This window comes from Achroia grisella, unplaced genomic scaffold (genome assembly GCF_030625045.1).
Source record: "Achroia grisella isolate CSIRO2021 unplaced genomic scaffold, CSIRO_AGI_Agris_v1 utg534, whole genome shotgun sequence".
NCBI lineage: Eukaryota > Metazoa > Arthropoda > Insecta > Lepidoptera > Pyralidae > Achroia > Achroia grisella.
Genome location: NW_026712920.1, coordinates 1,717,917 through 1,731,714, shown reverse-complemented (window position 1 = coordinate 1,731,714; position 13,798 = coordinate 1,717,917). Strand labels below are relative to the sequence as shown.

At 34.0% G+C, this 13,798-nt stretch overlaps 1 protein-coding gene across 2 annotated transcripts in view; it reads right to left on the bottom strand.

Annotated features, from left to right (window-relative positions):
* The window catches only part of LOC131847450 (max dimerization protein 4-like), a 356,124-nt gene that overhangs the window by 332 nt on the left and 341,994 nt on the right, over positions 1 to 13,798 (bottom strand). For both annotated transcript variants that reach the window (XM_059197037.1, XM_059197038.1), the window contains exon 6: positions 442 to 641. In XM_059197037.1, the coding sequence (XP_059053020.1) occupies positions 442 to 641 (200 nt within the window). The remainder of the gene's footprint in view (positions 1 to 441; positions 642 to 13,798) is intronic.

The window sequence follows — 13,798 nt, the reverse complement described above, 5'->3', positions numbered from 1 at the left end:
TGATGCGATGGGAACTATTCTGGGCTGTTGGCCGCATTTCTTTTAAATTAAGTTCCAACTTAATTTAAAAGCGAGTGCAGATGGTTACAGAGCATTTTCAACTCCCGCCTGACCATGGATACGACTTCAGTCTGAGAGAAGAATATGTTGTTAAATATGGGTAGTAATATTCCATACCCGTTTGAAAATGGGGAAAAAGTTAATTATATGTAGGTATATTTTATGTCCTTTCATTTACCATCAATAAGTGACAAGCCAAATAGACTCGAGCATGAAGTCGCAGACACTAGTAGTTTTTTTTTTCGAACTATTCTAATGCTGTTGGCCGCAGCTGGCCTTTACAGCCCATCGTGACAAATTCATCAAGAATTTATAGAGGGGAAAGCGTGTCTAGGTTAACCTGACATGGTACATCCTATGTATTGAGGAATAGCTACATACCTAAACCCTCGTGGAGCGTGCCGACCGGCGCGGGCGCGCGCTGGTGTAGTGGAGCGGAGCGGCCACGGGCGAAGACGATGGGGAGGCGGCCCGGCCTCGTCGCGCTCGCACCACGCCCACGCCGCTGTCGCCGCTGTGACCAGACACCAGCGACTCGCTGTCGCTCTGGTTCGACGTGTATCCAATGACGTCCACCTCATCTGTAAACGGAGAAAAGTATCATGTACTAGCTGACCCGCAATTTCATCGTCACACTTACTTGACATTTATCATTATATTTCACTCAATTTACGTACAATCTTTTTAAATTATAACCTATGTGTTATTCTGATGTATAATGTATCTGATGTGTATAACCTATATTACTGTGAGTTTCATCAAAATCCGTTCAGTAGCTCTTGCGTGAAAGAGTAACAAACAATATTTTTCAATTTTTGTCCCTGACGGGTCTAAGCCTAGGGATTTGGTAATAGATCTATGCAGGTCCTAGTGCTACAGGTCTTAGCACCTGGCAATAATCCAAAGCCCTCAATAAAAGAATAATAAAAAATAGGCGGAAAAAAATCTGTAAGACCACTTCGCTACTAGACACGGGCGAGAGTGGACGTGTAAATAAATATGTCAGTGATACATAAAGCACACGTATGTAATACAATAACATTACATTACAAAATTACTTTAACCTATCAACATATTGACTTTCGTAGCTACCAACTTGTTCCAAACATTTGAACCAACTATTCGGTATTTAAAGCCACCAACAATTATGTTGACCCGAAATTAAACCACCCCTTTAATACGTTCACAAAAGGCGAAGCCGTCGCAAACTATGCGAGCGACTGTTCTGCGGAATCGACCTTCAATAGAAGGTTTTAGGGGTCGCTTCCATAATGGCTTGTCACATTAACGAAATTTAATTTCCTTTGTAACGATAGATTATCGGCTGCAAAATGATTACAGGCCAGAGCGTCATCAAAATGACTGGTTTTAAGAGGTATAGCACTATATTCATTATACGTTTTTAATGATACATATTTCAGGGATATTTCGTGAGGAGTAAACAAATTATTAATAATTGACCGTGTGTCATGATCCTCTGAAAAGAACCTGGTAAATTGGTCTCGATGGGCTAATTGCCCTGGCTTCATTCTCATGATCCACTAGAGTCTTGTCAGAGTATACCGTGAGCGCAGGTAAGTATATCCATTATCAGCCATTAAACAAATTAATTAATATTAATGGCAAAAAAATCTCCGAAAGCTTAAAAGCGTAAAACATAACAAAAAACCAGATGAATTTAAAACGTCTGAATAGATCTTCATAAATTTAAACTAAGAATAATCTCCATCACGAAATGAATACATCATAGAGGATGCCACGGTCTTGTTTATAACAACTCTATATTCGCATGAGGTTTTAAAAAAAACGATACCTCAATTCACATTTACGTTCAGTTTAAATGCAACCCTAGAATTTCTAGACAGATAAGTATAGCCACGTGGTAGAGACGACGCTAATCCTCAGAGCGAGACCATTCGTTTATTTTTTCATGCGCTGCGTCGAAGATTAGTACAATCCGATTTTTGCAGAGAAGCAGCGTTACAATTGCATAGGGATTTCTACTCTGTGCTTCCATTTAAGAATTGCACAAATATTTATTATTCAACATTCATTATATTATTTTATGTAACTGTAATTTCGTTAACGTTATCCATCGTTTATTTACCTGAACAACTTAATATATATCTTGAAATACATACACGCGTTATCATTTCAGACAATTATAAATGTATTGTCCTGTAATTTCACTACCTCATCTTACCTTTCGAATGAAATAAAGCTAAAAGTTGCAAGACGGCAGAAATTGAGGAAGAAAAAAGTAAGGTATATATTCTTTATTTTATTACTCATGGTAATAAAATAAAGAATACATAATAGGTATATCAAGGACGAAGGTGAAAACAGTTCTGAAACATCTAAATCTCAAATACTTAACGCCTTGACGCCTTATTCAGTGGTGGTTACCATTTTTAGGGTACGGTTGGGTAAAAATTTCGAAAAGAATACGTAGTCGTAACCCTGTTATATCTCAAAACTAACTAAATCGTGATCTGTTTGTAGAAATCGAGCAGTAACAGGTTTCATTCTTCATCTCATTAAAAAAGTGGTAATGTGGTGGTCTAAGTATGTAATATTGATACAGTCAATTTTAGTAGATTTTGTATTGTAGATTGTATTTCCTAACTACATATATTGGATTATTATGTAATTTTTTCGACTACTAAAAAAAATATTAACAACAAAGTACCTAACAATAAAATAACTAAGAGTCTAAAGATGACATAAGACAATTAAAATAAAATTGGCTTTTATTGAATATTTATTAGAAAATATCTATTATAGTTTAGATGAATTTTTGGACGACGAACAATAATTATTTGATATTGTAACAACAATCTCATTAGATCACATATTTGTACGCGCAATTGCAAAAGACAGTGAAACATGTTGTTCAGCCTAAGATCTTTGTTACCTATACTTCATAAATAAAGAATTCGAATGTATTTCAACCGCAATAGAACATTAATTTCCAATAATAACAGCTATGTTTGTAAGAACTTAATGTACATGAATTGTATACGTTAGTACCATTCTAAAATAGTTACGTTTGTTGGTTTCGATGAAAAATGTCGAATATTTGATGAGAGCAAATGGAAGGCTCTCCTGAAAATAATCTCGTTGATGGTATTTGGTAAGTGAATACTTTGAATAAACATATTTGATACCTATTGTAACAGCAAGATAGATTTCAGTGTATGAAATATACAATATTCAGATAACGACTACTAGTTGAATGAAAATAATAAGAAATGTAGTATTGTATACTGATTTAGACATTGGCAATTGGTCATAAAAATATTTATTACCCATTAAATGTGAAAATTAGTTTTAATCATCAATCAATCGTGAAATTTTCTATACAAGTAGTGTTAGCAGTATTATATATATACTTTACAAGAAGTGGCGAATTTAGGAGTTTAAACACAAACATTATAACGAAGTGTATTTTCAGAGGCACGAAGTATATTTTATCGCAACCTATATTAAACGACTAAAGCCCTTATAATAATAATAACGCCGTATTCCCCTAATATTCAAACAGTTCGTAACAAAATACTCAGAAATTCAATAGCACGTTCCATTTTGTATACGTTTGTATAGCTTAATATAAGTCTACGTCGATTGAACCGGCGAATGTACAGAGAGTAATTACAGCACAAACGCCTGCCAGCCATAGGCTCGGAATGGTGGCGGCGTATTCGCGCCAATTTCCTGCAATACATGTTAAATGGCGGCCAATCGAACTCCACCCGGCACACTCCCACATACCGACGTTAATCCTCAAATACAATTCAAAAGTTGTTAATAATTTCTGATAAAATATTTGTAGGTTCAAAATTAAATTTGCGAAATGCATTATGGCTATTTGGACGACTAATTAGTGAGATTATGGCCGCAAAAGTTGGATTATAATAATATAGTACCTGTTCCATGTTGGGCGCCATTACGACTAGTGGCGCCCAACATAGGACAGTGTTATATGATCGTACAAATATGCGCCCAATCGATACGGGCGCTAAGCTAACACATAGGATCAAAGCGCAATGAATAAAGCACAAAAGCGACATCGACGGTGGCTATCTTTGATAGCACCATACAGTAGATAAATGAACGCAAATTCCACATTCAATAAACCGTTTCCTGCAAATGCTTGCCGGCTTACAATTTGCGGCACAATATTTCGACGCGGAAATTTATTTTCGCAGAGAAATTGAATGGGAGCGCAGTGCAGCACTCGTCAAGTATGTAGCGTATTTCACTTTAAAAAAAACCAGTAAAATGTCCACAGGACTGTCTGCAAATGTGTAAGAATTTTCTCCCTCTGTATTTTAAAAGATTAGACGAAGAAAATCTAAAAATGTTGGTACTTAAGCGTGTTCTATTAAAGATCACAAACAGTTAAATAAAATACACTTTGATGTAATGTGCATTGTTATGGCACAATAATATCTGTACGCCATTCCTATAATCATGAAGTAACAATACCGTTATTTAATACTTCTTTTTCCAAGATGGCGACACCTAGAGAAATAAAGAATACTAGTGACAAAGAAAACGCAAAATCAAATCGTGTCCACCACATACTAGAGTATAGTAATTATAAATAGATTTCAATTATTAGTTTCTTCAATTTTTAAAGCATTTTAGAATTTAATGACAGAAACAAAGCAATACTATTAAATAGTGAAAGGTAGAAACTATCGTTAAAGTTTCATCTCATTATATTAGAAAACTTGTCCATTCTCATACTGGCTAACTCATATAATATAGTTACGACAAAGTTAAATTGTAAAGACTTGAAATTGACTTACGATATCTTATATGTAATATTAATTTTATTTATATAATACTATCTACTCACCCCGGCTTCGCCCGGGTGAACATGTATTATATATATAAACCTTCCTCTTGAATCACTCTATCTATTAAAAAAAACCGCTTCAAAATCCGTTGCATAGTTTTAAAGATTTAAGCATATATAGGGACGGACAGACAGCGACAGCGACAGCGACTTTGTTTTATACAATGTAATAATAGCAAATAATTATAACATTACAGGATAACATCTTTCTCTGGAATGGCAACGCATGAGTGTCATGTGATAAATTGATGCTCGTAGTTCATGTTTAATGATGATGATTACCGTTCACTATCCGGTAGGCAGACAGTTTATTTGTCATTTCATTGAAAAAAATACTTGTTACATATATTTATGTAACATAGAAGTGTACAGTAATATTATTAAGAAAGTGAGATATACGTTTTCCTTAGAGATTCCCTTTTGTACAACTGACTTGTCACCTTTGAATAGACGATACAATAAAACTATTCGAACAATCTGAAAGCATTCTTTTGTTTTCGTATTCTAAATACAAAAAGATGATAATGCCATATGCTTTTTTTTAATAATCGCGGGAGGTTGGCAATCGACACGTCTTAAAAGGCAGCCTAGGTATGAACAGTCTATTGTTGACCAACACGTTTGTAACACCGTTGATATCGGCAGATCACCTTACAAATTATAAACGCGAAAGTTTGTGAGTATGGTTGTACGAGTGTTGGTTTGTTCCTGTTTCACGCAAATAAGTACAGACGGATTTTGATGAAACTTTCCAGTATAGCTATAAATCAGAATAACATAGAGGCTATAGTTTTAAAAGATATGTAAATTGTGTGTAACATACTGATAAATAACAAGTAATGGTGATGCAGACGAAGTTCGCGGATCAGCTAGTTAACAATATTATCATGGTAAATAAATATCTCCTTTACATGATGTGTACAAATATACAAAACTGTTAAGTTAAAATATATTATGCTAGTTTAATATACAAGTTAATCTAAACATACATTATTACACAAACTCCACTGTGTAGATGTTAAAAACATAATCTATTTGAAGGCCAGCACCGAGTTTAATCCTGCACTACTTATTTCGTTAGTTTTGTTAATAATTTCGCTCTGCAAAAGCCCTAATGTTGAGCACTAAAAGAGAATACAGTTTACAGGTAACGTTAGGGTATTACGTGGGTGTTTACAACTTTGGGGGATGTAATAACATTGTTATTTACGGTTGTTGGGTTGGGTTGTGCCTGAGAAATTAATAAGTCCCTGCAAGAAGTAATTTCTATCTACCTGAAACTCTTGGGCGGATCAAAAGCGAAAACGACCACTTAAGTTCGCTTCAAGATCTCAGAGTTTATGAGTCTCGTTAATTAATTAATATACGATCTGGTTGTAGTGCTTTTTATTCAGTTTGGAATGTTTAATTAACTGATAGCCTATGAGATACACCGACCAATATAATAAAAAATACCGACCAATGTACATGTTGGTTGGTGTATCTCTATATCTGAAGAAGAGATTATTAATCATCTATACTCTACACCATATAGATCTATATATAATGCACAGAAGTATAGTTATAATTATTTAAATAAAATAATAAGAATAACCATGTACAATTCATGTAGCGGCATTTAGTCTCAAGCTAAGAAAAGCATGTGTTATGGGTACTAGACAATTTTTCTAATGACATTAATAATATACATAGAAAACACTCAGATCCAACCCAACAATCATACTCATGAATAGAAATGCTTGTACCGTGAGAGGTATCAAACCCGTATCTAATCATCGGAAGAAAAGTGGTGTGCTAAACAGCTAGACCACTGAGCCCGTTAAATAGTGATTACACTGATATTCATGTACTTCTGCTGATGCAAGTTATACTAAGATCTTCATATCAAGAATATATAACTTAATATTCTTGTTTAATACTTCCTAAGTCAAGATAAGTTATATATTTTTATAGCTGATAATGACAATTTTACCATCACTAAGTAAGGGAAAGGATACTGTTTTTATATCCCTGGATATAATGTACGTATAAGTACATAAACATATAATGCCGTAGATAGAAATATATGTATTAATTTGGTTATTAACTGCCTCAGTACTGGAGATACCAAGATACCAACCGCAGACTTTGCGAACACGTTTTTTTTATTCAGAAACTGTATCGACGACCGATATAGAAGACCTTTTTGATATATTTTTAACTCACCGACGGAGGATATTTTTTACAACAGTATTGAATTTTAATTTAAAATTGAACAGAATAGTCTGGTGAATTTTAAATTAAAATCCAGTGAGATAACCTTCATGCAGTTTTATATTGTCGCAGACACAATGGAATTTATCAATTATAAACTTTTATGCACCGGATAAAATTACATTTATTTTAGGTATATACATACATATATATATACATATAGTACATAGTACAAATACTATATACTCTTATTATGTAGTATATGTATGTAAGTTTATTTATTACTAGCTGTGCCCGCGACTTCGTCAGAGTGTTAGTGATTTGAGCCAAATAAAGAAAAAATATTCAATAATCTAATCTAAAAATCCAAATGAAAACAGTTTCATCGTTCTGCCTTCAAACATTACGTTTTTTCATACAAATTTTCATCACCTATTTTATTTTACCCCCTTAAGGGAAACATTCTTACAAACTTTTGAATGTCATATATATTTATATTTAATCAACAGCCTAAACAATAAGTTTCAAGCTTCTAGTTTTACAAATGACGATACTTCCATACATCTCCGCTTTCAATCCCTTACAACCATTTTTTCACATTAAAAAGTAGCCTATGTCCTTTCGCAGGGTCTATCTCCGTACCAAATTTCATGTAAATCGGTACAGTAGTTTTGGCGTGAAAGTGAGGCAGACAGAGTTACTTTCTCATTTATAATATTTTAAGGAAATAAGGATAAGGATATTATTATATGCTTATAAAAAGTATGTTTATCTATAAGTATAATAAATGTAGTATCTAGTACGCCTCCTACCTTCTCTCACTATGTAAATACTCTCTGTGTCTGTCTGTGCGTTGCCGGCCTTTTAAGAAGGAATAACCTCTTTTCTTGAAGGTTTCAATATCGGTTCAAAAATACAATTGCTGGAAGGTATTCAACAATGTGGTTGTACACATTGAAAACACCTAGATCAAAACAATGACTACAAATATTTGTACCGTGTAGAGATTCGAACTCGCGACTATTGGAAGCAGAGCGGAGTACTAAACCGCTAGACTGAGGCCGTCGTCGTAGGCCGCCGTATTTTATTATAATTTAAGAAGAAAAAGCTATCAATCGTGAACTCTGAACGTTTTTAGCTGTCAATCATTAATTCCGTATTTGGTATACGCGAAAACATTGGGGAATTTCCAATAAATATTTCTTACATGTAGAGATTTTTGGAAAATCCCACGGGAACCGGAAATAACGAGTTCTGCGTGGGAGAGAGCCACCGCGCCGTAAGAAAACAATATGTAGGCACCATCTATAAAGAATTGATAGATTTCATTGGTGCACAGTTTCATTCAGCATCCTTTTGGCGATCTTAATAGAATCTTATTAATACATTGTATTACAATTTCATATAATGTTTATCTAAATGTTATCAGAGGCGTCGTTTGGTCGATACAGCTAGATTTACGTAAAAGTAGCATATTTGATAATATAATAAATAAAATATTTTGATATTTAATGGCCTCGGTGGTCTAGCGATTTAGCACGCCATCTTACTTCTGATGGTCGCGGGTTCGATTACACGCGCCGTAGAAACATTTGTATTCATTAGTATATTTTTTTTGTATTGGCCTTTCTATATATATAAGCATATAAGTCCTCTAGTACCCATAACACAAGCTCTGTTTAGCTTGGGACTATTATTATTCTATGATAGCACTGTGTGGATTGTTGTCATTATTATTATACTAAAATGAAAATATGTTTATTTCTTTTCCGCACATGTTTACTTAACGTCTGGACGTAAAATATAGTCGATGTTTGATATTAATAGATGTCTATGAAAGATCTTATTTAACACACAAACAGACATACAGTTTATTGATTGCATCAGGATTTTATTTTTTGTTATATTATATGTAAACATAACGTGACCGTTTATGATCGAAATTTAAAAAAATATTTTCTATATCCCAAACGTTTGAGTAGCAGTATAGGTTCATTTCCGGTCAAATCAGATCCACACCTGTGTGTGTGGATGGTCAATAAATCTCTTGCTGATAATTTAGCGACTGTTTGTCTCCGACGCCTATAAATCTTTCTTCCCTGTTGCTGATGCTACAGGCATGTAACTTTGTCCTTCCGAAACTTGGTAATTTATATGTTTTGCTCACTGAAATTATAGTGCTTCTTTATCTATTATCGTAATGTGTTAAGAGCAAAAAATCTCGGGAACAAAAAAATCCAACATATAGTTGAGACATACATACATACTTAATATTATAAACATTAATGTATTAATACAAGAAAATTGTTGGGAATTTTAATATAAGCAAAACAGAAGCTAAAATTGTGTAATGTTATTTTTGGCAATAAATAGATTTATTATTATAAAAAGGAACAATATTGCTATTCTAATAAATATTTTGTTTCATATAAAAATTATAGATATTCATATTCCTGAAACTGTACATCATCTCGTAAAAAAAATCGGCAGGAAACACTATCTACAAAATTGGGACGTACCGACTTAATATTGTAAACATGAAAGTACTAATTTTAAGGCTCTTTTTGAAATTGGCAAAATTAATATAAGCATTAAAAGAAAAAACAAAAAAGAATATTGTGTAAACACATTTATAATAAAACATATGTAGTTATTGCAAAAACGATGCATCGTGTACTGATATTTCTACAAGAAAAAAAACAAATCCACTTCGATCAACTAGTCGTAAAATGCGGATGAAAAATACAAAAAAATACGAAAAAAACAGAAACCTATTTGCGTGAAATTAGGATCTCATAAGACTTTTGACGCGTAAAGAAATTCAATTCCGTATAAATTGAAGGGCAAATTAGATCTTGCAGGAGGTTTTAGCTACGGATGTGAGGCGTAGGGCCTTGCTATCTCACCCAGCATAAAATAAATATATTCATATAGTAATCCCAATGTTTGAAAGAACTTTTGGGCAAACATTACATGTACTTTTTTGTTGGGGCAGTAAAGTTCTTGAGTGGCGACCGCGGACACGCAAGGAAGACGCAGCATGGGAAGGCCTCCAGCAAGGTGGACCGACGATTTGGTCAAGATCGCTGGAAGGCGTTGGATACGAGCAGCGCAGGTGGTCGTCGAGATCTTTGGGGGATCTTTTGCCCTTTGTTCAGCAGTGGACGTCTTTCGGGCCGAAATGATGCTGACGCTAATTACATATACTTGACAGCCTCGTTGGTCTAGCGGTTTAACACACCGCTTTACTTCCGATGGTCGAGGGTTCGATTCCTCACATGGTATAAACATTTGTATAATAATAATAATCATTTATTCAGCGTGATAATATGGAGTGAGCTATGAGCTGAAAGGGCCTCCACTCAGCTTGTGCTGAAGCGTATCACTGCAGCGCTGAGTAGTATTCATGAGTATGATTGTTTGTGTCGGTCTGGTTGTTTTCTATGTATATTATGTATATATTTATAAAAAAATACCTAAGTATTTATATTCATTGTCCAGCACCCATAACACAAGCTTTAGGTAGTTTAACTCGGGTCTAGATGGTGCTGTGTTAAATGTCCAGTATTATTTATTACTATTATTATACACAAGGAGCATATGTAGGTTATAACAGCCGTACCCAATATAGTGAGGATAATAAATTATCTTGATGATGTAAGTTCATTTTTATGTAAGTAGGTAAAACAAATGTTCATCGGGCAGGAATTCGTAAATGTCAATAGCTTTATATCGCGTTGGCTTTACGTTTACGGCGCCTGTGGGAGTGTTAACCAGTATGTTGAACTAATTTTGTTTATGATATTTAAACGGTGGGTCGTAAAAATCGTTATTGCAAAGTTACACGCAAAACAACTACTTATATGTAACTAAACAGTTTAGTTATAAACTGTTTAGTTACATATAAGTACGTAAAAGAACTTAATGAACTCACTTGTAGTTAACAAAAAAATATGTGTAAGAGCTCCCTGTAGATATCATTGGAAACAAATATACGGCAATAAATGCTAAAAAGTTATAAATTTATAAAGTAAATATGTTTTTTTTGACTACTCTAATGCTGTTGGCCGCAGCTGGCCTTGACAACTTTACCGGATGATAGGGGGTGAGTGCGGTAGGCACACCAAACCAGAGGAAGCATTTATGGAGCGGCTGAAGGCCAACTCTCGCCTGACGGATACGACTTTAGTCTGAGGGCACCGCTAGGGGTTCGAACCTCGGCTCAGGCCGTTGTAATTTCGATCCCCGTTTCAATTGGACGGGGGATCAATCGGAGGGGACTAAAAATGGCTATGTGGTTCATTTATATGCGGTCGAATTGCTTTTCATGTATATATGGTAATATTAATTAGGAAATATGATATAATATTAGCGTAGATAAATTCTTATTTATATGTTTTCTAGGATATTACTTAGTATACATATCTGTTTGACATATTCAGATTTCCTACTATGATATATGAAGCAAATATATATTAGTCACTTGATATTATGTTTCCTTGGTAGCTACTACAATAAACAAGCAACAAATATGGATGTCTAATCTCCTACATTCTACCTAGTCACGTATCCAGTTTGGGTTCTCGTGATTAGAACACGTTAGGGATCGCATATCTAATCTACTTATCTGTATGTGAGCGAAATTTGGCGGGAACTTTGACGTTTCATTATTATGGGAATAGACAATAAAAAAGTTAAATAGCTTTAATGTCAAATGAATGTTTACATGCAGCTATAAATAAATCAAGATTTTTTATAGAATTGAAATAGCATCTAGATGACGAATCTCCATGAGCAGGATTACAGACTTTATATAGGCGACGGTTACTGTTTACCATCATTTGTTTGGCATTCCAATTAAAGAAATACTTTTTTTTTAATATATTCTGACAAGGATTATTCATAATAAAAAATTCTCAGAAAAATAATTTACTGAGCTTATTTATTTATTCGTCTGCACATTTATGAATTAATTAACGGAATAACGGAGTAATAGCATTTATTTATACATAAAAATATCTATTTGCAGGGAGGTTATAATTTTCTTTTATCTTTAAGGTGGTGATTTTAACCCGTATATTTATAGTCATAAAAAAATTATTTTTCGAAAACTTCTTGCCAGAAATGTTGTATAAAAAATTATTTAGATTTTGACTTTGATATATATATTAATGAAATATTAATACTAGATATAAATGAAAGTTAGTGATACGTTGTTTTAGTAAGTGGTATTTATTTATGTATCTTTTACTACCTTTAAATCATAACATTATTATACACATTTTTTAGTCCACGTCAACACTCCATTAAATCAAAAATGAAAAAAAAAAGAACTAAATTTTAATATATTTTAAAATAAAGACTGTGTGTGAATATTTACTTCATACATTATTTGCGTTACTCGAATATTGTATTAGGTGGGCAATATAAAAGTTCGGTAACAGAGTATTACTTAGTTGTTTGCTGCCACGTCTTGCATTCCAAGGACTCAAAAGCCTTGAATTCAAATCTGGACGGTACGGAAAACAATATAACAAAAATTACGTAAATATAAGTGGCTAAAATATTCTTAGGAATAAATTATTTTTGATTTGATTTGGCTAAAACCAAAAATGTACGTATATTTAATTTTTTAACAGATTCTCCGGTGACAGAAACTCCAGTATCAAACCAAATTTATCCGATATACAAATATATACTCCATGTCTATAAACGTATATATGTATATATGTCATATACACTGCTGAACAAATATATATAAATATATCTTTACATAGTATAAAATAAAGTCAATTTTTCCGAGAAATTTCAATATTTGTAATGCAACCGTGCGAATATATAATATGTAATATGTACGTTCACCACTATGGTGACAGTCAGGAATGGTACTGACTACCCCATCTGGAGGTACAGCCGTGAAGATGTATTTTTAAGACCAGCTGCATCGTTATCGTATTCCTTTTGTACAACATATGATAGTTGTGTGTCAAAGCTCCAAGTGAAATATATAAGATATATAGATACGTGCAACCCTATTGAGCCGCAATAGGGGTGTCAAATTATAATTGTTGGTACATTGATACTGTTTCATGTACAAGGAAAATATATCGTTACATAATATTTGACAGCCTCCAGTGGTTTAGCACACCACTTTACTATTCGATGGTCGTGGGTTCGATTCCTCACACAGTACAAACCGTAGTATTCAAGAGTATGATTGTTTGTATCGGTCTGGGTGTTTTCTATGTATACAAACAATCATACTCATGGATACAAATGTTTGTGCCGTGCGAAAAATCGAACCCGCGACCATCGGTCGTAAAGCGGTGTGCTTGACCGCTAGACCACCGAGGTCGTCAAGTAATATGTATTTATTTACAAAAAAAAATTGTATCCATGTATTTATATCAGTTGTCTAGTACCCATAACACAAGCTTTAGCTAGCTTAACTTGGGTCTAGATGGCGCTGTGTGAATTGTCCTGAGATTATTATTATTTATTTGACGTAGAGGAGTAACTTGAAACAGTGATGCTCGCTATAAAGGTAAAACTTACGGCGTGGTGGGTCAGGTCAATGTGCTCCCTCTAGTATGGTCGAACTCAATGATGGCTGGCTCATCCGTCATACTCGTGAACGGGTGCTTGTGGGGAATGGAATGGTCTGTTCGGGTTAAGTGACAA